The sequence below is a fragment of the Nelumbo lutea genome, chromosome 3 (genome assembly GCF_056320005.1).
Source record: "Nelumbo lutea isolate HS-2025 chromosome 3, American lotus-T2T, whole genome shotgun sequence".
In the NCBI taxonomy this organism is placed as follows: Eukaryota; Viridiplantae; Streptophyta; class Magnoliopsida; order Proteales; family Nelumbonaceae; genus Nelumbo; species Nelumbo lutea.
In genome coordinates this window covers 57,810,170-57,836,102 of record NC_142686.1, presented here as the reverse complement: position 1 = coordinate 57,836,102, position 25,933 = coordinate 57,810,170, and the positions used below count along the sequence as shown (strand labels likewise).

Here is a 25,933-nt window from a genome sequence, read left to right as displayed (position 1 = left end):
ATTTGATGTTCAATTGCAGGGATTAATTTGGCCCAACCTGTAAAGCCAAGTTTTAAAGAGTTAAAACTGCAAAAAGCCCACTTATGTGAGAAAAGCTATATGGGCCGAACTGCTAACTGCCATTCAGCCCATATACCTAGATGATATTAATTGTTAATATTGTGTCTTGTTGGTCTAATTGATGGGCTTTACAGCTAGTGATTGATTGGATCAATTCTTCCATACCATGTGATGTGTGGATGTTTGATGTGCTGCGACCATGGGCCATAAGCACTTGGCCCATGATGATTCGTTAGTGGCTCTTGCGCACACCATGGCTGAATGCACATCATTGCCATGGTGTCCCCTAAGGTCATTGGATGACCCCTCTTTGCTTGGTGGGCCTTACAACCCTAAAAAGGGAAGCGTGCGGAAACCTTAGCCGATTTAGGCCCACCAGAAATCTGACTTTATTAAAGTTAGTGGGAGCCACTTTGGTTTGACCTAAATGAGAACTAGGGCGTAATTTTGTTCCCTCCGGCAATATGAGTGCATGTGATAGGGAGATCCATATAATGGATTCTCTAAAGGCCTTCCATCATTAGCACGATGATGGGTCCTTCAGTAATGAGGAAACACACCATAAAATTGGGTTATCCATTTGCTATTGGGTCTATCAGACTGTTTCATAAGATGATAGGGGCGTCATAGACCGATGTGAGAGGGGCTTCACCAAAAAATGGGAACTCTCTCACAGTAGCTTGGTGTACCCTGAATATGATGGGTGAGCACTCATTGGATAGAAAGTTTTACCTGAAACTTTTTGAACCTTGTTTGATAGAGGCCAAAGGGAAACTCGTACGATGAGTGGATGTGATCCATCGTATAAAGGTGGTAGGGTTATGTAGCTGAAATACTTGGCTCCATGCACCCTATGTGATTTCCCACATTTCCAGAGACATCTCATCGTCTCCGTCACTAAGAGAGGAGGGAAATCTCAGAGATGAACAAATGGAAATGAAATATAGATTAAAAGCCATATCTATGTAGGTAACATGAATCAAACTAAAGGTTGTGGACTAATGTTTTGTTGTTTTACCAGAAAATGACAAACGGGCAATTTTCTAAGTTGCTTGATGACAGCAAGCTTAAGGAACCCAATTATCCCGCCTGGTACAGAAACCTTATGCTGGTCCTAGCTTCAGAAAAACTAGATAAGGTGGCTAAAAATCCTGCTCCGGATCGTCCGGGGGATAGGGCTTCTGAGGCCCGAAGGAGAGAATACCAAGAATGAGAGGACAAAAACTCCCTAGCCCGCTGCTATATCATAGCCTCTTTGGACAATCCGATATAGAGGCAATTTGATTAGATCAAACTCGCCAAAGACATATTGGATAGTCTGAAGACTATATATGAAGAGCATAATCGTTCTACTCGACAAAAGGTCCTAAAACAGTTCATAACTGCATAGATGACTAAGGGGCAGCAAGTGCATGACCATTGTCTTCGGATGATGGGCTACATAAACGAGCTGGAGGCCCTTGGTTCTGGGCTAGATCTGGTCACACAGATCGATGCTATTCTCAACTCTCTGCCTCTGTCCTTCAACCCGTTCATTATGAATTATAATATGAACAAGCTGAGTGTCAGCATCTAAGAGCTCAGCAATATATTACAAAGAGCTGAGGAATTAATAAGGAAGGATGAGCCGATAGCCATGCTTGTTGAAGCTGGCAAGTCTGGCAAGAAGAGGAAGGCAAAGAGAAAGCCTCAGAAGAAAACCACCAAATCTAAGAAACAAAAGAAAGATAAGGCATCCGATGCCTGTCACTTCTGCAAGCAAGCCGGCCACTGGAAGAGGAATTGTCCTACCTACCTAGAATCTAAGAAAGGTACTTTCGAAACTTGTGTCATAAAAACTAATTTATTAGTAACTTCTGTGTCCTAGTGTGCTGACTTCGGGGCTTCAACTCATGCGTGTAATTCACTGCAGGGGTTCAAAGTAAGCAGAACCCCTGTAGTGTTGCAGCTATGGCGATAGGAACCGTAGAATTGAATTTTAGAGAAGGGATTCTTGTACTGAAAGACTATCTTTATGTACAAAATCTAAGAAGAAATTTGATTTCCGTTTTTAAACTATGTGTAGATGGATATATTGTCTCTTTTAATAATATGATTACTATCAAAAGGAACACCAAATTCATTGCATGCGGGGAACTGGAGAACGGTCTCTATGTTCTACATCCTTCTCTAGAAACTAACCTAACCAAAACTACGTCGGTCGAAATCCCCAGGAAAAGGACTCGTGACATGGTTAGTCCCACATGCTTATGGCATTACCGACTTGGCCACATCGGTATTGACCAAATCACAAGATTGGTAAAGGATGGTCCTTTAGGTTTTCTAAACGTAGAAAACCTCCCCACTTGTGAGCCTTGCCTTAGGGGCGAGATGACAAAGCGGCCATTTAACGGTAAGCCTGAGAGATGTACAGGCACACCTGACCTTATACATAGTGATGGTCCCCTGAGTGTTAGGACCCGCAACCAACACGTGTATTTCATCACCTTACCGATGATTTCTCATGATATGGTTACGTGTACCTGATGAGACATAAATCTGTATCCTTTGAAAAGTTCAAAGAGTTCAGACAGGAGGTCGAGAAACAGTTGGGGAGAGAAATTAAGGCCCTTCGATCAGATCGAGGTGGTGAGTATCTCTTTGACGAATTCAGGGACTACTTGAAGGCCAATGGGATTATCTCACAGTTGGCTTCTCCTGCAACACCCCAGCTTAACAGTGTTTCAGAGAGGAGGAATAAGACATTGCTAGACATGGTCTGGTCACTTCTCACATGCTTAGAATTGCCCACATCATTTTGGGGATATGCGTTAGAAACCGTAATTTACGTGCTGAATCGGGTTCCAACCAAATCAGTTTCGAAAACTCCATACGAGCTATGGACTGAAAAGAAACCAAGTGTCTAACACTTGAAGATTTGGGGTTGTCCTGTGTACGTTAAAAGAATGAATGCGGACAAGTTGGAATCCAAGACCAGCCGTTGCCTGTTTGTAGGCTACCCAAAGGATTCAGTGGGTTATCTTTTCTATGACCCAAGTGAGCAGAAAGTGTTCTGCAGTCGAAATGCCATATTCTTAGAGACGGATTATATCTTGGACACTCATTGTCAGGAAATAGTTCTTGATGAGGAGAGCTCAGGATCAGTGGGAGATGTCCCGTAGGTTCCAGGTAGTGACCAACCTAGAAGATCCACCCATTTATCCAGACCACCAGTCCGTTATGGTTATGACCAGGATAGTTACCTGGTGGAAGCCTTGACTAGTGAGGAGGATCCCGTGACTTACGCGAAAGTTATCTTGGACATAGATTCCCAGAAGTGGGTGGAGGCCATGAGAGCTGAGATGGACTCGATGGAGGCCAATGGAGTCTGGACTCTAGTAGATCCGCCCTCTGGGGTAAAATCAATTGGTTGCAAATGGATCTATAAGAGGAAAAAAGGCCCTGATGGCAGGACTAAGACCTACAAATCTCGTTTGGTGGTGAAAGGGTATACTCAGAAAGAAGGTATCGACTATGAGGAAACATTTTTTCCCGTGGCCATACTTAAATCCATTAGGATCTTGCTAGCTGTAGTAACATACCATGACTACGAGATTTGGCAAATGGATGTCAAAACCATGTTCCTGAATAGAGATCTTAGTGAAGATATCTACATGCAGCAACCACAAAGTTTCACTGCTACTGGTCAAGAACACATGGTATATAAACTTAATAGATCCATATATGGACTTAAGCAGGCTTCTAGGAGTTGGAACATCCATTTTGACTCTGCCGTCAAATCGTTTGACTTTGAGCAGAATCCGGATGAGCCCTGTGTTTACAGGAGGTCCACTAGGGATAAGATCACCTTTTTGGTGTTATCTGTGGATGATATCCTACTCATTGGGAATGATGTAGGAATGTTGACTTTGGTCAAGGTGTGGCTTTCGTAGCAATTCTCCATGAAAGATCTTAGAGATGCTTCCTATATACTGGGTCTTCGACTCTACAGAGATAGATCAAAGTAGATAATTGGATTATCCCAGGCTGCTTACATTGACAAAATTGCCAAAAGGTACAGCATAGAGAACTCCAAGAAAGGAAACATTCCTTTCAAGCACGGAGTCACTCTCTCCAAGAATATGTCTCCCAAGACTTCTGAGGAGATTGAGGGCATGAAAGACATTTCCTATGCCTCAGCCGTAGGGAGCATTATGTATGCCATGTTGTGCACTCGCCCTGACATTGCTTAGGCGGTGAGTGTCATAAGCAGGTTCCAAACCAACCCAGGGCAGGAGCATTGGACAGCTGTGAAGAACATACTTAAATACCTTCGAAGGACAAAAGAGTTTTGTCTAGTATTCGATGGTAGTTCACTGCAAATTCTGGGGTATACTGATGCCGATTTCCAATCGGATCCAGATGATAGAAAGTCTACATCTGGATATGTTTTCACAATAGGATCGTGTGTTGTTTGTTGAAAAAGTAGCAAATAGGGGTCCACGGCAGACTCCACAACCGAAGCCGAGTACATTGCCGCAAGTGAAGCTGCCAAGGAAGTTGTGTGGATGAAAAAGTTCGTTTACGAATTAGGAGTGATTCCATGCACATCACCCATCCCGTTGTTGTGTGACAACAATGGAGCAATCGCCCAGGCTAAGGAGCCTCAGGCCTACTCGAAGTCAAAGCACATCGAGAGGAAGTACCATGTACAGCGGGAGATCGTTGGTAGAGGGGATGTCCTGATTCAGAAGGTAGCATCGACGAATAATGTGATAGATCCATTAACTAAGCCACTCACACAAAAGGTGTTTGAGAAACACGTGGAAAGTATGGGACTCCGGCTTGTACCAGATTGGACCTAAGTGCAAATGGGAGCTGTTGGACAGTTTTTGTATGCCCTTAGCTTCAATAAGTTTTGATGTACTTTTGATATTTAATGTAAATAAATGAAATACATGTTTGATTCATGTTGTGTGGTATACTTCTGTGTATAAGACCCTAAAATTGGACACTTAATAGGACTTGTGTTGACTTTAAATGTTCATAGCCGTTGGATAAGTCTGGGGAGATTTATCATGCCAAGGCTGACACTAGTGTGCTACCAACTGTTGGGGTGGCTTGTCTTAGCCGCCAAGGTGTGACCCAAGGCACATGCAGTGTAGGATTACTTAAACCCTTGAACCGAACCAGATTTCCAGTATTGTCCTAGACCTTGGAGATTGATGGGAAAAACTGGAAAGTGAGATCCTTAGCGGGGGTCAAAACCTAGGTATGTTGGGATTGGGCTATCTTTGATATGCCAATCAGTGAGATCCTTAGCGGGGGTCAAAACTTGGGTATGTTGGGACAGTCTGAGAATTCATTTGAGTGGGTGATCATAGTGATGGGATCAGTCCCTTTGTGGACAAAGATAATGATCGGGGATACACTCTCTCTGATGGAAACCAAACTGCCAGCAGTTGATTTCAATCGTTGGAATTTTGTTTTGCAAAATTTATATATATGATATATATTTAAGTATGGTTTCAAAATATTTGCAAATGGTTTTAGTTCTTGGAATCCATGTAAGTAGAGAGTGCAACACTGTTCCTTGCAGCCGAGGGAGAGGTCCTCTCTTGTCAAGCAATGCTTAATCATTATGGGCTGAGAGGTTAAGTGTAAGGCCATTTGGGATAACACCTGATGGGCTAATCTTGCATCTGCCCACAGTCCCTGGGTTTTTATAAGATGGTTTGGCCCGGAGACCACTTATTGTAAGTGTTGGGCCCATAGGGTCTATATGATGGGCTCAGGGGGTTCATTGGGCTCTCTAGTGAATTCGGACTGGCCTTGTAACAGAGGCTGGGCCGAACCCATGTGGCTGGTGTGTAGATCAATGTTTGGGTCCCACGCCATACAAAGAATCCCAACTGGGTAGCAATTTGGAAGACTTTTGAGCACTTGATTCTTATTGGGCCTAAAGCCCATTTCGAACTGGGCTGATTTGATCAGTCATTAACAAGGGGCGGATCTGAGACTAGGATGAGCCCAAAAGCTTATCTAATCTGTAGATAGGATTAAGAAGAGCCATAATCTAAATACAGATTTGGATAAGGGCAACTCCTGATATGACCAGGATATATTTTCTTAATCTTTAAGAAACTAGAAGAAACCCTATTCGAATTATAAGAATTTGAACCCTACGGGATTTACAAAGAATACACCCTACAGTTTGTGAGATAGGATCTCAGAAACCCTAGAGAAGGAAAAGTAGTTTGCCATCTTTTTCTCTAGCTCCCTCCTGTTGCAGCCGCCACTATCTATTGCAGTTCATTTTCTCTGTTAGAGAAAGATCAAGAAAAGTTTTTGATATCAGTCTTTGTTGAAAGGTTGATTCTGTTTGGTGCTCATTGTCATCCAAAGGATTCTTGTGAATGATTCAGTGTGTAGGACGCACTCTGTTGGTTCTGTTCCACAATTGTTGTGTCATCTTCAGTAGGAGCATATCTTGGTGCCTTTTTTGGGCGTGAACACCAACTTTGGGAGATATTATTTCTCTGGATCAGGTATAATTACTCCCTTCTCTTTTGGTTCAGATCTGATTCGGTTTTGGTTCTAGTAAGATCCTTGAATCATGATTCTAAAATTAGGGAATGCGATTCCCAATTGAAAGGTAGGTAGAAAATTTTTGAATTTCGCCCACCCATTCCGCAACTGTTTTGGCATCCATATGGTGGATTCTACCATCCGTTTCAAATGCAACATTTAATTTTATTGTTGTTGTTTAGTAAGAGATGTTTTAAACAAAACCAATGTGATTTTCATGGATAGTGCCACCCATCAATGGAAAAGTTTGCTCCCCACATGTTACAACATGTTGCTAAACATAGGACATCCCACTTGTAAGAGATTTTTCCAAACCATAAAAAATGTGTACATGCTGCACTGTCAAATTATTGAGCCTCAGTTCCTTCCCACATAAACAGATTTAGGGGATGAATGGAGAGACTTGGGTTTTTATGTCTGTTGTCTTCATTCTACAAAACTTAGTAAGGAGTTAAAGAATACATCCTTCACTTTTCTGAGTGATGTCAGCCATATCCATCATTGATAGGGCATAGAGAGAAATGGAAGTAGGTAACATCAACATCAAAAACTAAGGGCAACCCATAAATTTAAAAGCTTCTTTCTTCTTTCTTTCCTTTTCCCCCTTTTTTTCCTTTCCTTTTTAGTGTTGATGCAATGAAGGTGTTTTCATTTCTCATTGTGTAAACCTTACTGTTTATAAGTCATTGGATCCTGAAATAAGAGAACCTTGTCTAGACAATCAGGGAGACATGGGCCTCCATATATATATAGTGGGTTCTGAAATAAGGGAGACGGATGGTGACAAGCCCACAGATGTTTTCTTGGTGTTAGTGATGGTTAAGTGAGAAGATGGAGATGTAATGAAAGCCATAGGTGCTCCAACAAAAAGAAAACATGCAGATGATCCATGGAGAAAAAGACAGAGAAACACAGTTGTACTTGCGTTTCAACTTTTAAAACTGGAAGTGGTGCAAAGTTCAGGTACTTGAACAAGTAGAGAAAAATAGAACTGCTGCAGATTGTGTACCATAAAGGATATCTGAGATGTACACCAGCATCAATGTTCTTTTGAAAGATGTTGTGGTGGGTGGAGAAATACATACATGGGCCACAGGGAGAAAGGCCTCTAGCTGTGTGGTTTCATCAACACTTGGTGACTCATGTGCTTTGTTTTCCCTTTTCCCTTTTGTGTACATCTGGGTTTCTTTTCCTGCTTATTTTGTTGATTCAATGTAGCATATAAATTTGAATCAGAGCTTAGTAAGAAGAGTAAAGGATTAAAAAAAATACTAATGAGAAAAGAGGAAAAGACAAAAAGAAGAGGCCGGATTTTTTTATTTTGTGTGCTCAAGTTGCAACCAAGGTTTTGAAATTTGAAAAATTTATAATTTTGGACCCAAAAAGTAGAAGTGGAATTTTAAGAATTTTGAAAAATTGTGCAAATTATTAATTAAAATTCATGATAAAATTTAATTGGTGAACCATATGATGAAATCCTAAAATTTCAGTAAAATTGTAACATTTATTCTGCAATAAATTCATGGTAAAATCTATGGTATATGAATTACACTATGAATCAAAAAATGTGAACCAATGATAAAATGGCAATTGACATCTTCAACATTGTTGAAGTGTTGATGGTAAGTATATCTTGTTAAACATGAAAGCACATATTGTAAAATGGGAAGGAATGAAAAGTAAATAAACTATTTGATGTTTTTAAAATGATTAATTAAAATTTTGATTTACCATACATAAAATATTTATACATCTACCATAATTAGACCTAAGGGTGTCCCAAAATCAAATTGGATGGATTGGACGGACCAAAAAGATATACTGGATTGGACCAATCTGGTCCAAAATATTTATTACACTGGATTGGACTTGGTCTGTTTCGTAAAAAAAAAGAAAAAATTATATTGGATTCGGTTGGATTAAGTCAATATTCGATTCATTGATTTAAGATAAGAATATAGGTGTTTATAAATTAGGTTTGGGTTAAAACCAATCTAAATTAAAATGAATTTGAACAAATTGAACGATCCAAACAATAAATTAGACCAATCCAAAATGATCCAAATTATTTATTGGATTGGATTGGATTGGACCTAATCTATTTGTAATGGACTCACATTAGACTGGATCGGGTTGAACCAAATCGAGTCCAATTGACACCCTTAAATAAACGCTCTAAATTCCACACCCAACATTTTCTTAATTTCATTTCAACTATTGTGATTGAAACCAAGATTTTCCAATATTTCACGAAATTTAAAACCATGGTTGCTAATATCATCTCATGATGTAAACTTTGAAGCTTGAATCCAAAGCCAGGATTCTAGTAATCTGGACAATGCTGACAGAAATGGATCATCCACACAATTATTTATTTAAACCTGACAAACAAATTAATGTTAGATACCATTGATCTAATGTCAGAATTATCATACACAAAGGTCAGAAGTTGATGAGTGATCATAAGATTGCAGCCATCAAAAGGGGCTACTGAAAAGTCCGAAATGGTAAATACATTAATTGTTCTTCTGAAACCCATTACTATAATTTATTACACTCAAGATCACAATCAGGTGTCGTGGTGTGGTTGGTTATCACGTCAGTCTAACAAACTAAAGGTCTTTAGTTGGAGTCCGGGTTACGCCATTTTCTAAATTTTATTAATATTTTGTTCCGACCTCCCATCTCAATTCAAATCTCTTATTTTTCTTCTACCCCTCCCTCGCTGATGGATTTTGGGTTTTTTTTTTTTTTGAACCGATTGATTTTGGGACAAGGATGGGTTTTGGTATTTAAAACATTATATAGGTATGGTATGAGGCAAAAATCAATGTAACCCTCTTCAATCTGCATATTAAATTTACTAAAATACCCTAATGTTTATAATTATATTGTTAATATAAAACATATAAATTTATGTATTATGTGTTGAACTTAATAATGTTTTGAATCTTATATAAAGAATAATTAATAATTTACATATTTTCTAGATCCTTCAATCAAATAATTTGAAATTTTGGTGTTTGTTCATGTTATTTTAATTTGCTTGTTTATTGCTAATATAAAATAGAAAATAACAAAAAAATAGATATGGGTTCTAAATCCAACTCAAGAGCCCAACCCATCCACCCCTCAAATGCAGGATGATGGGGTTAGGAAGGGTTTATTTGCATTTTCATGTGTAGAGATGGTTCGGATTTTGAAAATCCAACCCGTTGCACATTCTAGAGAACTAGGGTATAAGTGGGAGGGTCAAAAATTTACAAAACCCTCTCTGAAACTCGCCCCGCTACTATCCCTAGATGTTTGTTGCTCAGTTGGCCACATTCCGAGTCAAAATATAAAAGAATTAAAAATCAATCTATACATATGTATACCTCAAGTATAAATAAGGCAAGACTAGGATAATGTTTGGCATCTTGGTATAATACTTTTTAAAAGGAATTAAGTCAAAATGGTGTTTCTCATAATTGCTTCTTGCACAAAATTAAAACCTATGCACTAAAGTTGGTGTTTCTATACAAATTGACATAAGAAATTGATTCTTATCCATATTTATACTAAAATACTGATATGTAAATTATTTTAAAGCAACTCGAAGTTTATTTATTTATTTAAATGCAATGGCCAAGAAACGCATCAATGCCAAACACCCTCTAGATTCTTTTATTGGTTTCAAACTTTCAATTTTTCAGATAAAATTTTCTAGTTTACCACTGTGCCCCCATGTGCAAAGCAATATGGAACTTAGCTGCTCTCTCTCTCTCTCTCGATCTCTCTCTCTCCTCTCCGTGTATTTGTCATCCTCAAGCGAAGGAAAGGAATGGAACAAAATGATGAAATGGTGGCAGGATAGTAGATATGGGACCAATATAATCTAATAACCCTAAATATCTCTCTAACCTGCCCTTGTGGTGATATATGTAGACTGCTGAGTCAATGATGTGGACCATTGGTGGGGCCCTCTCTAGTCTCACCTCATAAAAACTTGATGGGTAAAACCTGAAAATGACGTGAGTCGCCCATCCAGTGAACTGTCAGGATTTATTAGTTGGCGGACCAAAATGTGTGGTTTTGGGGAGGTAGGTTTCCTCACCTCAGAAAACAGAAAGCATCAAACACTTTCCTAAGATAAATCCTCTAAACAAAACCATTCATTAATCAATGTCACCAGAATGGTTAGAGAGAGAGAGAGAGAGAGTCTTCCTTTAAACAAACTCTTTCATTTAGATTCAATCATTGGATTATTGTACAAAACTTTGTAATCTAACACTAAAAAAAGCCTCATCTTCCTCTGTACACAAAACGCCCCATCATTTTCAAAACTTGGGCTTTTTGGAGAGGGCTGGTCTCTGTGCTATCTGTCTTCTGTGTTTTTTCTTTTCTTTTCTCTCCTTTTTACATAATTATTGTACACGATCGATCTCTGTCACGGCTACCCATCTCGACGGATCGATCGGTCGCCAACCATGAAATTAAAAGTAAAAAATGCAAAGAGATCAAATACAATAAGCACCCAGAAGGAGAAACTCGATGCATGGAACTATTGAGTCATCTGTGTGATCTCAGAACTGTGAAATGCATCTCCGGTGGCAGGCAGTAATCTGCTTTTTCTGCTTTGTTTCTTCCTTCCACACTTTTCCAATATCTTGTGCTATCTTCACTGCATCAGAAGATGCACCAGAGAGCCCTCTCCTTGTGAACCCAACTGCATAAAGCCCTGCGTTGCCTTTCCATCCATTTGGAAATGGAGACTTTGGAAACCCGTTCTTGGAGAAGAACTCACTCTCCTGTAAAAACACAGATATAGGAAGCAACTTCAGTCCATTTATCCACTTGTTGTTATATAAGATTTTCTTCAGAAAACCAGACCCAAATAAGAAACTTCTGAAAACTCTACCCTTTCTTCTTTAACATAATGAAAGAAAAACAGACAAATCACCACCTCCAAACAGAACCCATATACTTATTACATCTTGAGTTCCTAAATAGGTGTCAAATCGACCCAAAATTAGTAAGAAAACTAGAAAGAATCTAACAGATGCCCCCCAACTTATTCTAGAACTGTCATATAAATCCAAAGAATATAAGTCAAAGTTAGAAAAAAAAAAAGAACATCTTCTCACCTGTAGCCAAGAAGGGACGTTGCTGCGATACCCAGTAGCCAGAATAACCGAATCAACCTCAAGCTTTTCTCCATTAACAAGCTCAACACAACCACGGGAGAACCTTTTGATCCCAGGAACAATTTTAACCAAACCAGATTTGATCTTTGATAGTGCACCAATGTCCAAAACAGGGGTCTTTCCTTGAGAATTCTTGAGCTGCAAAGGACCCATGGAAGGTCGTTTCAGCCCGTATTTCTCAATGTTTCCTAGTACCAACCATGCCATTATCAACAGCAGCTTATCAGCCAGCCACAGAGGAAGCCATTTGACCATGAAAAAAGCCAATTCGTACGTGGATTTCCCGAGAACCTCCCTCGGCAATACATGAACCTGTGCATTAATTAATTGAAACCGAATTCAGCTCCAGTATAATGAATTATATATGTAGTTTTCAATCGATCAACGAGATCTAATGGTGAATTATATATGATCGTGGGGGTATGCTATCGATTACTCACCGAGCTGCGAACCACCATGGATGGGAAAGCATTGTGGTTGCAGAGATCGAGAGAGACTTCCATGCCTGAATTGCCACAACCCACAACTAGAACACGCTTTCCCCGGTAGTCCTCACCAGACCTGTAGTGACAGGCGTGCATAACATGGCCTCCAAATTCCGACAGTCCCTCGATCTCAGGCAACACAGGCTCGGCATTCTCCCCTGTCGCCACGACAAGCCAGCGGCAAATGTACTCAATCTCGGCGGTGCGGTTGCCGCCGCCGCTGCTGGTAGAAACAGTCTTGACCCTCCACAACCCACTAGTCTCATCATACTTAGCAGACTGCACGCACTCATTGAATCGTGGGTTGAGCTCAAAACGCTTAGCATATGATTCGAGGTAGCCGATGAACTGTTTCTTCGTTGGGTACTCAGGGAAGTCCTCCGGGAATGGAACCTTAGGGAGTTGGCAGAATTGCTTAGGGAGGTGAAGTTTCAGGCGATCATAGGTGCGCTTCTTCCACAGAGATGCAATGCAGTCCGTCCTCTCAAGAATTACAAAGGGTACGCCCTGTTCCTTGAGACAGGCGCCCACTGCTAGTCCAGATGGGCCGGCCCCTACGATGACCGGACCGTTCACCAAGACACACCGGCGAGCGAAGAAGTCCTCGTGATCAGACATTTTCGGTGGCTGCATACTGGAGACTGGTAGCGTTAACGTACGTAGCAGATCGAATTGTCTATGCCTATGTATGTTTGTTCTTGGATGACAATAAGTGAGTTTGAAAGAGAAGTTGGGAGAGGAGATAGAGTTGATCAGAAGAGGCAGGAAATTAGAGAGGGAGTAAGAGAAAGGATGTCTTGAGTTGGTTGAGTTTGGAATGGGAGGGGAGGAGGGGTTGGAAGGCTTTAAATAGGAAATTTGTGAAGAGAGAGAGAGAGAGAGAGAGTCCTTCATATAAAATATTCTTAATATCATTCATTGAATGCAATTTTATTTAAATTTAGGATTTTTCAATTTTAATTTTTAATTAGGAAAGTTGCTTATGTTTTTATTTTGTTTATTTCTGTGGACAATTATCTAATACTAATTAATAGTATCAAAATGCATCACCCACAATGTTAGCTTAACGCCCCTAGATTACCTCTCTACCATTTCAATCACAATTTTAACCCTAGGTAAAAATAATAAAAGCTGTATGGACCATCCAAACCTCTATATATAATAATTTATATATGTCATTTGATCATGCTGATTTTTAGGTATAACACATATCCATCCAACACTACCTAATTCACAAATGTAACATCAATAGATCAAGCGTCAAAAGGTACAAATTAAATCTTCTAGTCTAGGTAAAACTTTTTCTAATGTTGCTCTAAAGAAAAAAAAATTCTCACATTTGTATGTACACACACTTATTAGCTGCTTAATGTCACATATGTAGAAAATTTCAGTAAAATTAAATAAATGATTCTAACCTAATGGCTAGTGCTATGTTTGGTTTGATAGAAAGTTCTTTTTTTTTTTTTTCTGGATTTTGAGAGGCAGAAAGTTAATCAATAGAATTTTGATTCCCATTAACCAAGAAACCCATACTCATTTTTAAAAATTATGCGGGGACTAGTGAACGTTTATTTTTTTGGATATCACTTACCTGGTGGATAAATTAAGTGTAAATGATACCCATCTCCTAAGTGGGCAAATTAAAGGGAAAAGTTGCCAATACTTTGATGAGACAAAAATACCCCTTTTAATAATAGAATTTTTATGGCTAAGATTGTCATTGTCTTATTTGCATAGAAAAATAAAAGAACATGGATAAATGCACTTACTTGGGTAAATCTTTCCTGAGAAAAACTTATCCAAATAAGTGGCATTTACCCAAATAAGTGACTTACCAAAAAACGAACGGGGCATAAAAGATAAACACAAAAATCCTTAAGAAAACATTTCCTTCAGTTTTCTATTTCTCTTATATATTTTCTATCAAACCCAATACAGCTTGATAGATTGCTTATGCCACAAAATCAGGCATGGTTAGATGACTCATAACCATGTGCTCAAGATAGACTTTAGTGCTTTAATAGAACCTCTTGTTCTTTATCCCAATGAATAGATTAAAATAAATGGTTGAAATCACCTAATTGAGCTGATTATTATTAATTTGTGCACACAATTAATCTCCAAGGAGAGGCTTATTTCGATGATGGTCCCTATCGTACACATAAAGTGGACCCAATTCAACATTTCTATCTATGTGTATCATCAGTGTATGTATGTATGTATATATGGAAATGCACATATATAAACATTATTTTTATTAATATTTATATAATTTATTTCTTTTATTGGCTATATTTGGAGTTAATCTGGGAACAGAAAAAAGTTTGCTAGCTATCCAAGTTGCACTTTATGCACACCGAGTTGCACCCCACACTACCAGGTAAGTGGACAGACTTTACAATTTTAAGTGACGTAATACCTTCCGTCAGAAACATGATTGCACCAAGGATGTACTATGTAAAGAAATTAGGTGCAACCTTTAATTTACAGCTCATAGCCTCATAGGGCTGCAAATCGTATTTTCCAAATTCAAATTCAAATTTGATTTGATCCGATACATTTATAATTCGATTGATATGGATCCACCCCTATTCAGTTCGATATGATTCGATTCAATTCAACTTAAATAATTATGTTTATATAATTAATATTTATTATATTTTATTTATTGTTATAATTGGTTTGCATACTGTAGTTTTGCTAAAATGTCGTAGGTTTACCTTTCATACAACTGATTTTCAATTTATTTTGTCTACCGTGAAGTGAATCAAGCTGCAGATTGGTTAGTCTATCAAGCCCAATCCTGTATTATAGACTTCTTAAGTTTTAATTTGCGGGATCTCCCTCCTTTAGGTTTTATTTGTAATTGTGATTTGTGGGGATGTGCTACTCCAGGCTTGGGTGGTATTGATTGGATCTATCAAAAAAAAAAAAGTTTAATTCATTTGATTAATAATATATCATATTTTGGTCAATTTTAATTTATTTATTGATGCTATATTTATTCAGCATCCGGTTATTGCATCCGATACGATTTGAATCCAATTGAAATTATTAATCTAATTAAAATCAAATTTGGGTTTAGGTAATTAGTTTCTCATTCAATGGATCCATTTGCATCTCTATGCATATCATACGATTCCCATGGTATCAATTTGCTATAGAACCCCAAAAAAAAACTTTATAAAACTACAAAATATGAAACAAAATTCAAATAATAATTAAGAGAATCCAATAATAATAAAATAAAGAAATTTAAGTTATGACGAAAAAGAAATACTATTAATAAAATACAAAGGGGAAAATTATATGGTTTGAATTTACCACCTATGTATATCCAAACCATATACTTTATGGCTTGCAGCTCAAATATATGAAAACTGGTGTTATATGTATACAAATTTTCTTCTTCTTTTCAACACAAAAAACATTTATAAGAGAAAGAAAACCACTCACATTTGGGTTCATCTATAATATGAAAAAGATATCGTATCTGAAAAACTTCTGATCATTCAACTGTAATCATAAATCTGGTAGCCAATCAGGTGTTATTAATCAAAATTCATGGATGGGTTTTGATTGGTCAAAACTCTTCCCATACCATATCTTTTCCACATCTTAGATTTTCTCACTCACATTTATATGGGTTTCCCTACCTTTCCTTTCTTTTCCCCACCTTTTACTTCAAACCAAAAATGGCCTAACTGATTAGCTCGAGCAGAGATGTGAAATCAGTTCTCTCAACCACCAATTTTGGGGAAAGGGGTTATTAGTGTGGTGTTATGCTATTCTAACAAAAAAAAAAAAAAATCCACTCCTACACCAACATCTTTTTTTAATCTTTTTTTTCCGAGAGATAATTTTCCATATAAGAAGTCTATCTTAATGCAAAAAAATTATTAGAAAAGTCTACGATATAAAAAAAATATGATATAAAAAGAATTTTAACCAATCAAAACCTACGCATAAATTTTGATAAATAATGCGACCTAATTAACTACCACGTAAATTTCAGATATCATACGAATCCAAACTAACTATATTCAACTGTTAGATTACAGCATAATAAGCGTTGCACAAAAGTAACAACCTCCTAATTTTAGAAGAGCAGACCTACAAGAATAATAACTACGTGAAAAGTGTCGATAGATAATTTAGATATTATTATTAAGGGAATATATGATGGAACAGGAGATCAAACTTTTTCACGGCATCGTACATTTGGGCCCATCTAGTCCCATTGCACCAATTCTCATTCACCAGCGTCCCATCCAAGAACATTCTCATTTCTATATATTTAGGTTTTAATTAATTAGGTTTTAAGTGAATAAGAATGAGGAAGGTGCGTATGAGAGAGAAAGAGAGAGAATTTAGGGGTATGAGAAGCAACACGTCATCCTCATCCCATGAGATGATTAACAACGAGAAATTCAAGAGGAAAACGATTAGAAAGAGCAACGCCCACGTGGCAGACGAGGGTGCTTACTGTTGTAGGCGCCCATAATTATCCAACTTACCACGTGGTTCGAGTAGGGGCTCAATACTCTCTCTCTCTACTTGTTCAATTTAAACTTCACCAACTAAGGTTTTTTTTGTCTGTTGTGTATATGTTGCAACTATAAAAGAAAAATTAAGAACCCCAGTAGCTACCTCATTTATATACTGATGATGATTTGTGTGTACAGACACAACGATATTGTTTTTTTTGCGGGGCCCATTCCTTGAAATTTGGACGGTGGATTGTTAGGGAGAGTTTTGTAAGATGTGGTGATCTTGGGTCTTTTCTTCTTTCATGTTTTCCATTATTCCATGGATTGGGTGCCATGATATATATTTTCTCTATACCCTTTGAGGGTTTTGTGTAGTTGATTTGTACTCATTTGGTAGGTAAACACATTTGTTCGCTTCATTTTTGTTGAAGACATTTAGTCAATCTTTTTGGGGTAACTTAAATTTGCGTCAGTTGTAGAGATTTCTTAAGTTGTTTTTTTTTTTTTTTTTCCCTCGGTGCTCATGATTACCTGATTTTGTCTTAGCACGCTTAACATGCTTCTTTGGTTGTATTTTATTTCGTTATTGTTAATTTTTCTACTTTATAACCTAAGCATTTATGAATGAACTTGCCTTTAAGCATTAAATAAAAAAAAATTGTTCCTTACAATGTTGTTCATGTTCCAGAATTAGCTAACCTATAAAAGTGCCATGCTGATCAAAAGTAGGAGCTTCATTAAGCTCTAGCTAGAAATGAGTTTTTTTTCTTTAGTTAAATGGTCTATTATGATACTTTTCATTATTGAATATGCAACTTGGGCTAGGGTTCTAGTTTAGATCTTCTTCCTTTCTTACTGTTATTTCGGGTAAAGTTGAAGCTATATATATTTGTTTTATGTATTTCAGAGAAAATACAAATATTTGTATTGAAGTACACTACAAGGCTTGAGTTAGAGTTGAATAATCATGGTATATACCCCACCCACTTGGAGTTTGGGAGTGAGAACTCATGGAGAGGAAAGGAGGGAAGCATGTGCAGCAACCCTTGGTTTCATAGACTCTCTCCTTTTCATGTAAAGATTATAGCAGAGAGAAGGAGAGAAGTAGGTGTTTGGCACTTGTAAGGTTTATATTTTAATAATTTTAACTGACGGGGCTTTGGAATGAGCAGTAGAATCATACAACATGGATGCCAACTTTATAATGCCCTCCCCCCCTCTCCCAATTTAAAACCAAGCCTCCAAATGTGGGAAGTTAAGATATTTATAATACTAGCATCCATCCATGCATGATCTGTTAGCTAGCTAGGGATATGTGCTTTTATCATCCCTAGCTAGTGGCATAGCCTTGCAAAGTCTCTAAGCCAACTTGGGGGCCACCTCGAGGCCACCCTTTGCCATCACTCTCTTGTCTAGCTTTTTAGGCTCCAATAGAGTATTTTCCTTTTCTTTCATCTACTTCTTCTAAAAATTAATAAATTCGAGGTCTTTCGAGATACTTTCTTTCCTTTTGTCGATCCATTGGCCCTAGCTATTAGTTACCAAGCAAGCGCGTTGGAAAGAATATTAAACCAGTACTATCTAACTAAAATATACTAAAGTCTAGCAAAACCTTTAAAGGGTTTGATCACGCGTAGAACAATAAAGGTTTAGAAAGATGAAATCATTAGGATATCACAGGCTTCCTGGAAGCTCAGTCGCCAATCTCAAGTCACCCTTTTCTCACAGGTCACCAAGAAAGTGATTGGCGTTTTTGTTGCTGATTTTATAGTTATATTAATATCACAAAATCAGTAATTTACATGATTGTTTATAATCTATAATCATGATATATACCAAGAAAAGTAGTTAACATGCAAACCTCTACAACATTTTTCTATATATTGGGTTCTATAATTGGCTGTCAAGGAAACCTATTGATTTATTGTATTTTTTAATCAATGTAAAAACAGATTTCTATTCCCTTCTTATATGTGATATTATTGATTTTATTTTTGGAATTTTTGGCTCTGACAACCCTTGGTAGTGTCAGCTAATTAATTTGATTAGCGATAGTGAATTAATATTGGAATAAGAACATGAAATAGAAAATCACCAATTCTTATTTTGTAGAAATTAAATCAAATTTGTAACAAAGGCTCAGTTTGAAAGGAATAAAAATACAAATATATGTAGAGTGCAAAACCTTGTTTTTGTTTTAAGCTTTTTTTTTTTTTTTTTTTTGCTCGAAATACTTTATCTTTTGAGGGTTTAAATCATATCTCCTCTCAGTGATTATTAATAATTTTTTCTTTAAAATAAATAATAATAGTAATATTATTATTATTATTTTTATTTTTGTTATTGTTATAAGATTGGGAGATGATGCAACCCAAACTAAAACCCTGTTTTTTTTTTCTTTTCTTTTCTAGTCATGGAATAGTTTCCATAATTGGTCTACGAATGTTTTGGTCAATCTCAAGTAGTAAAGGAGTACGTGTTACAACGCAGTTCCACAACATAAAATATGTTGTGTTAGGTTCAGTTCATGATTGAAGGAGGGCCCCCGTCAGATTTCAAAAGTTTTCTCTTTGCATTTGAACCTTTGATTAATCTCAATCTTTTTCAGTCTCTATTTTATATACATTTGAATACTCATTACACTCGCAACTTCCAAATCCTTAATTATCTTCGTTATTGATTCAGCTATTAAAAATAGACTACTGATCGGCTACCCTTCTTCACCACAAACCAACATAAAGATAAAACCTCTCAGCTGCTCCCTTTTCTAACCTAAAGGTCCAGAAGCATCTTAAATTGGAATCTTGAACACCAACGGTTCGATGGAAGGTTCTCTAGGGTTGTTTTCTTTAGGGTTTAGTCAGAATTACATGATTAGGGTGAACTTTAGAAGTTCTATAACTAAGTCTATTATATTATATTCCACTTTGGAAGCTTTAATCATCTTCTAATGGAATCATCCCATTTTGTACACAGGAAATTGGATGTTTTAAATCCCTGCCCTACAGAAGGAATGACTCATAAAGCCAAGAAATGCTGAGGATAGGAGAGAGAGAGAGATGTAGTGACTTGTCAAATTAAAAAGCGGTAACATGGCATCATGAGAACTTGTGAAATATTAAAAGAAAACCCAACAAATCCATTCCACAAACCTATGTGGGCATCATCTGCTCTAGCACATTTCCTATTAGGTTTTGGTAGTTTAGATATGCATTCTGACTCCAGTTTGTTTTTCTTTCATTTGACTCACTAAAACAAATAAATGTTCCACTGATCTATTAAAGTATTATATTTCAATGAATTTTATCAAATAACATATTCCCTTGGAGATGTTCTATCTCTTGTCCTATATTGAGAATATCAAATCTTAATTAACAATTAATGACCATTATCAAGATATTAATGGATATTGTCAAGGTGGAAATCTATCAAAAATTAATTGGCAATATCTTTCTGGTCAAAAAAATTAATAAGTTTATCAAATCTGATCGCCCCTTAAAAACAATTTCTTTCTATTATTTTGTTATAAAACTAAAGTCTTATTACATATTATCCTATGATTTGATTCATTTTCTTTTGATTCTTTAATTTTATTAAATCCCAAGTAAGCCGACCTTTCTGGTAAAATCAATAAAATAATAGTAGTTACTTAAAATTGATTAGTTCTTAATTTGTAAGCATCGAACCTTAACTACTTTTCTTTAACTCAATCTCCCTAAGTTTCCAAGTTTGCTAATAAGATACTGAAAAATTAAATTGCACTATTTCCCTATTAGTTTGACAAAATGGAGAAAATTACTGAAGTATGAACCAGGTAACACGGATATTAAGTGTGGATTTCTTAAGGGTTACTTATTAAAACACCCCCTATAGTTTCATGAACTTATTAAAATCTACCTTGTAGTTTACATTTTACTAAAACCCCATTGTAATTTGCAATTAATTTACTTAATCGACTTTCCATTAGATGTTAGTGGAAATGACAGTTTTGACTCTAATGTCCATTTGAATAAATTTAATCAAAAGAAAACTAAGAACAAAATGCCATTTATGCCCATACTAAGACATGAGCAACTACTCTATTTGGTTGATTTTGTTTTTTATGCAAAGAAGTGTTAGGGATAGTTTTGGGATAAACATTCATGAGCCCATGCCATTGAACATGTCTTAGTGAAGGGTCGATTAAGTAAATAAATTGTAAATTATAAGGAGTGCTTTAGTAAAATAAAAACTATAAGGTAGGTTTAAGTAAATTAATCTATGAAACTATAGGGGGTGTTCCAGTAAATGACACATGAGATTAATCTATATATACATTAAAGAGGGAGATAAAGAGCGAGAAAGAAGAAAAAGAAATGATGTATCTAATTAAGAGATTAATATAGAAATAATGTGTTATATATGATCCCAGTTACTTGTTAACCACATGGTAGAAAAACATGCACTGACCTATGAATAAGAAATTAGGGGTTACCAAAGAAAGAACCCACTTTGTTTAAGGGTAACTTAAATCATTGAGCTTGAATGTGGGTGACCTCATTCTCTTCCCCATTTCATTCCATAAGCTGGTGACCCAGTTCTCAAGGACTAGATTCTGTTAATAAGGTCGGTAGAAACGGTTTGAATCAACATTGAAATCTCTTGTGTTAGTTATCCAGATATAGGGAGCTGAACCTGCTGGCACAACCATAGCCTTAGCATGTGGTACCAACCTCTCTCTCTATATTAATCTTTCTGAATTTTCAAATTGGCTTCACCATACCCTAGATGCCGCCCTTAACTGCCATGCTTTTTGCTTCACAGTACACCAACACACACACAGACAGTAGTGTTTAGCCTTTCAAGTTGATATAACTATTATTATATGTATATACTATAGGGCACAGATCTCAACTGGGTTTTGATTAAAAGGGAAATTAGTGAAGAACATGTGGTTGTTCTTAATGAGATGTGTTTAGAGGGGTCTCCCTCACTTATCTAAACCAATTTCCTAGGCATCTCACATGCTCCTTCTTGATTCTATAAACCCAATATCAAATTAAATAAAGCAAATTATATTTCTGATCAGTTTAGTACTGTTAAGTGAGGCTCTCCTGATACACCGCTCATCACATGAGATGCTGTGGATCAGATTGGTGATCAGACTACACCCTTCAGTGGGTCCTGCTCATCAGGAGATATCAAGAGTAGTCAAGAGTCAACCTGATGGGAAGATCCTAAATGTTGGGTGTTTGTCAGGACTCACAGTCTGTGACACAATATATATAAGATCTAGGACAACGTCTATGGACGGTTGAGCTCATGCAGTCTGGTCAGTTTCAACTTTCAAGGTCCAACCGATGAAATTAAAACCAGTATATATATCTAAATTGCCTAAGACTAACGACACAGAGATCGATTTACAATCTCTAATTAATACTGATTCAGATTTATAATCTCTAGGTTCCTTCCATCTAGTGAGAGGTTCTGAGGGTGCAACGAGAAGCACAAGAAGTATACATGGAGATTTCCATGTATTAGAGCACGATTTCCATAAACTGATTCCCTCCAAAGCTGAAGAAATGTTTGGAGTATGGAAGCTCTCTTCCGATGAATATTTCTATTAATTTTCTATTCATGCATGAAACAAGTTTTCAAAAGGGTTTTGGCTGCACAAGTGCACATGCAATGCACTAACAATTAATTAGAAAGGCCAGTTTCACCATTAAGACAAGATTTATTTCTTCAATACCTTAAAACTCATGCGCATTTCTTACTGAATCTTCATCAAAATTGCTCCAATTAGTATTTATTATTACACCCCACTAAATGCAGGATGGCACACAGTCAAAACATGAAACCATGCATATAACCACTGAATGTATACAACATAAGATTTCTCCACTTGTTAGATGTTGATTATCCCGAGTTTTCTCCTAAAAAGCTGAGTTCTTCCAGCTCTGATCTATATATCAGACAATAAGATCCTCCTCTACCATACCTCAGCAATGAGGTAAGCAACTGACATGTGTTCTAAGAACAATTCTTGTCATATACTCTCTCCAACTAACTAACAAACTAACTATAATAACTAACCGTATACATATTTCAAGAATATTTCCCAAGTGGTTAGAGAACCGTTGTATGAACATGCTTAAGAACTACTAGATTCTTTCGGTTATGTTATATAAGACAAATTTGACCGAAGAATATACCCGAGTCACGAGGACGAGTCAGGTAAGAGAAATCGGAACACATGAAACCACATGGAATAGATATTTTTTAAATCCATGTTAAAATATATATGATGATGATGATGAATATATATCTAGCCTTTAATGAGAAAACTGGTCAATGAACTTCTGAAAATCAAAACTCTAAATACCAGACTAACATGTGAAGCATATAATTGAAGCCGTTTACTACTCCTGCCAAGCAGAATTGCCGTTGGTTCTGTCATTAATTAAAGAGGATGGTCATAGTATTAATTTATTTATATAAAATCAAAAAAAAAAAGGGAACCTTGAACAGCCGTCCCAAACTACCTTTTGATTGTCTTGAACAGAGTTCATTTGGGGTCATCACTCATCACATGGCATGACACATTTCAATGTGACTCCATGGTTTTCAATTCATTGAAACACAGAACCTCATTTATTTGAAGAAATTAATTAAGATTTGATTTACTAAACCTGGTTTATAGCAATTTTATGTATTTATCCATTCCTATAGTCTGTTTGGTTCAGATAGGAATAAGAATGGAAACGAAAATGAGAGACAGTAGAAATGGGATTTCATTCCCAGTAGGGGCAGGGACTGGTCGTTCCTTCAAATGGGGGAATGCTATCGTAGCAGGAATGGGAGTGGTATTTCAATTTGTCCATCTAAACAGTTAGAATCGAAATAACCCATTTTAATTCTGATTCTAAACCTCTATTCCTATGAACCAAACAGGGCCTTACTTTTTTAGTTTAATTTATTTGGCTTCCTCCTCTGATATAGCTTTGCAACTTCATTTGATTTTTGGATTGATATTTTAAGATTGTGATTAGTCCTTACTTATCAGCAAATAATTGATTTATGTATCACAAACAAGTAAAGCAAACAAAGTGATGAGTGGATAATAAAACATACATCCTATATATATGAATGTATGTACAAAATCAAGAATGAATCAAGACAAAACACTGTATTGCCACTATGAGGATGATTGTATCTAGTCACTCCAAGGTAGTTGTAGAGCACTCATGGGCGATTAATTTGCCTTATGTTTCATAGAAAGCTCATTAGATTCTTCATCATCAATCCTCCATATATGGCCCTATGATTGTCAAGGTTTAATGCATCAATTTGAGGACGAAATTCAGTTGATGACAACTGTAGGGTACACTTTATATCAAATTACACAAAGGGATAGATCCTATAAAGGTAACTTGTGGGGACAATTACATGGGTAGCTAGGTAGAAGACAATAGGCGACTGCCGTGACATGTTTCCATCTATTGCCAAGGTATCAATGCCTACTTGCCTATAGGAAAATTCCAGCAATAAAGAGACAAACACACAAGGGCATATAGAGAGGAACAATGGAAATTATCTAGAAAAGGAATAGTTAAGAAAAATAATGTTCATTATCATGGTTTTTAAAATCGACTCAGAGACTGAATCGGTCAGGGGTCCAGCTACTGGGTTGAATGGTCCGATCGTTTGAATCAAACGATTGGTCTATTCTGACAAAAAAAATAAAAAACAATCAAAATCGTTTGAATAATTAGTCATCCGGATCAGCGATTTATTGATCAAACTCAATGGTTTTTAAAGAAAATCCGGTTTTAGAGAAAACAGAACCGGTCACCTGACCGATTCCCAATTTTTCCAGTCCAACCATCCGGTCCAGTCCAATTTTAAAAATCATGATCATTATAATGAATTAGAAAAGAAAATGTGTAATATATATATACACACTTGTATATTTTGAGATAAGCAACTTGGATAGATATCTGGAAAGTAACTAGCTAGTACAATATGGAGGTTCAGTTACAACTGATAAATGAATTAAATTGAGAGCGGCAACGACAAGGTCACGGTTTCTTGCCTCAATTTCAAGGAACTAGAGTATGTATGGAGGTGTAGTTGCAACTCGATCGATCAATTAAATTGAGAGTAGCAACGACAAGGTCACGATTTCATGTCTAAACTTATTACATGCCAAGGAACAGAAATTTTGATATGGGAGAGAGCAATTTGGCTTCAATTATTATAAATTTTCTTGATGCAAAAGTTGTGATATTTATCTTTTGAACTATGTTGTATATGCAATTAATGGTTTAAGTTACTTAAACCTCTCCTAATTTTTGTGAAACTCTAAGAGAACTTCCCATGCATGTAGTGGTTTCATACTGCAGTTGATAACTATATTCAAGAGGCTATTATCCATCATGTAGATATTGGACAGAAAAAGAACTTCAATATATCCTTTGACGAGGGTAGATTTTGCCCTCTACTAACAATGTGCTAAGTGGCAATTCCAGAATTGTCGCCTGATGTCCCATCACCACGTGGATGATGACTTGCCTCAAACAAAATGACGGAGACCTACTTGGAACCACGTTGGGTGTTTCTCACACACCCTGAGGATGCTTCGACACCATCTTTCTATGGCTGACTAGTAAATACTTCGTTAGGATTGGGATGGTCACCATAGGATCGAGCTTGAGATCTCAACATGAAAGGAGACCTCCCATCAAGGTCTCACCAACCAGACTGGGACCCCGGTAGCAACCTACATGACATGGTGGTCAACTTGCCTATACCTCCGCTAGCTTAACAGAGACCCAACTGGTGATCTACCTTTGATGACCTGACGGCATAAGATCTCGACAGGACTTGGTCGACAGAAGAGTCGACCTACCTCTACCAACTTAACGAAGAATCAGCTAGCGACCAACCTCTACCGAACTGACATTGTAAAATATCGACAATACTAAGTCGGTAGAATAGGCAACTTACCTCCACTAACCTAATGAAGACTCAAGTGGCAACCTCATCACAACCGAGCTAGGGACCTCAGCATTGGTGGCGACCTCCCTCAAGACCTTGCTAACCTGACTGGGACCCAGTTGGTGACCTACATGATGTGGCGATCGGTCACTTCAAAGTGAAA

The 25,933-nt window shown here is 37.0% G+C and overlaps 1 protein-coding gene across 2 annotated transcripts; it reads right to left on the bottom strand.

The window, feature by feature from the left end:
• Positions 1-10,836: 10,836 nt before the first annotated feature.
• On the bottom strand, positions 10,837-13,084 carry LOC148865148 (putative indole-3-pyruvate monooxygenase YUCCA5). Of its 2 annotated transcripts, XM_088979916.1 has the most exons (4): positions 12,254-13,057; positions 11,754-12,125; positions 11,210-11,417; positions 10,901-11,084 (listed from the first exon to the last, which is right to left on the bottom strand). In XM_088979916.1, exons 1-4 carry the CDS (start codon positions 12,929-12,931, stop codon positions 11,026-11,028), a joined length of 1,317 nt encoding a protein of 438 aa, XP_088836042.1. In that variant the 5' UTR covers positions 12,932-13,057; the 3' UTR covers positions 10,901-11,025. The 2 variants fall into 2 exon arrangements, with proteins under 2 accessions (XP_088836041.1, XP_088836042.1); XM_088979915.1 differs by having other exon boundaries at positions 10,837-11,417; positions 12,254-13,084.
• Positions 13,085-25,933: the final 12,849 nt, after the last annotated feature.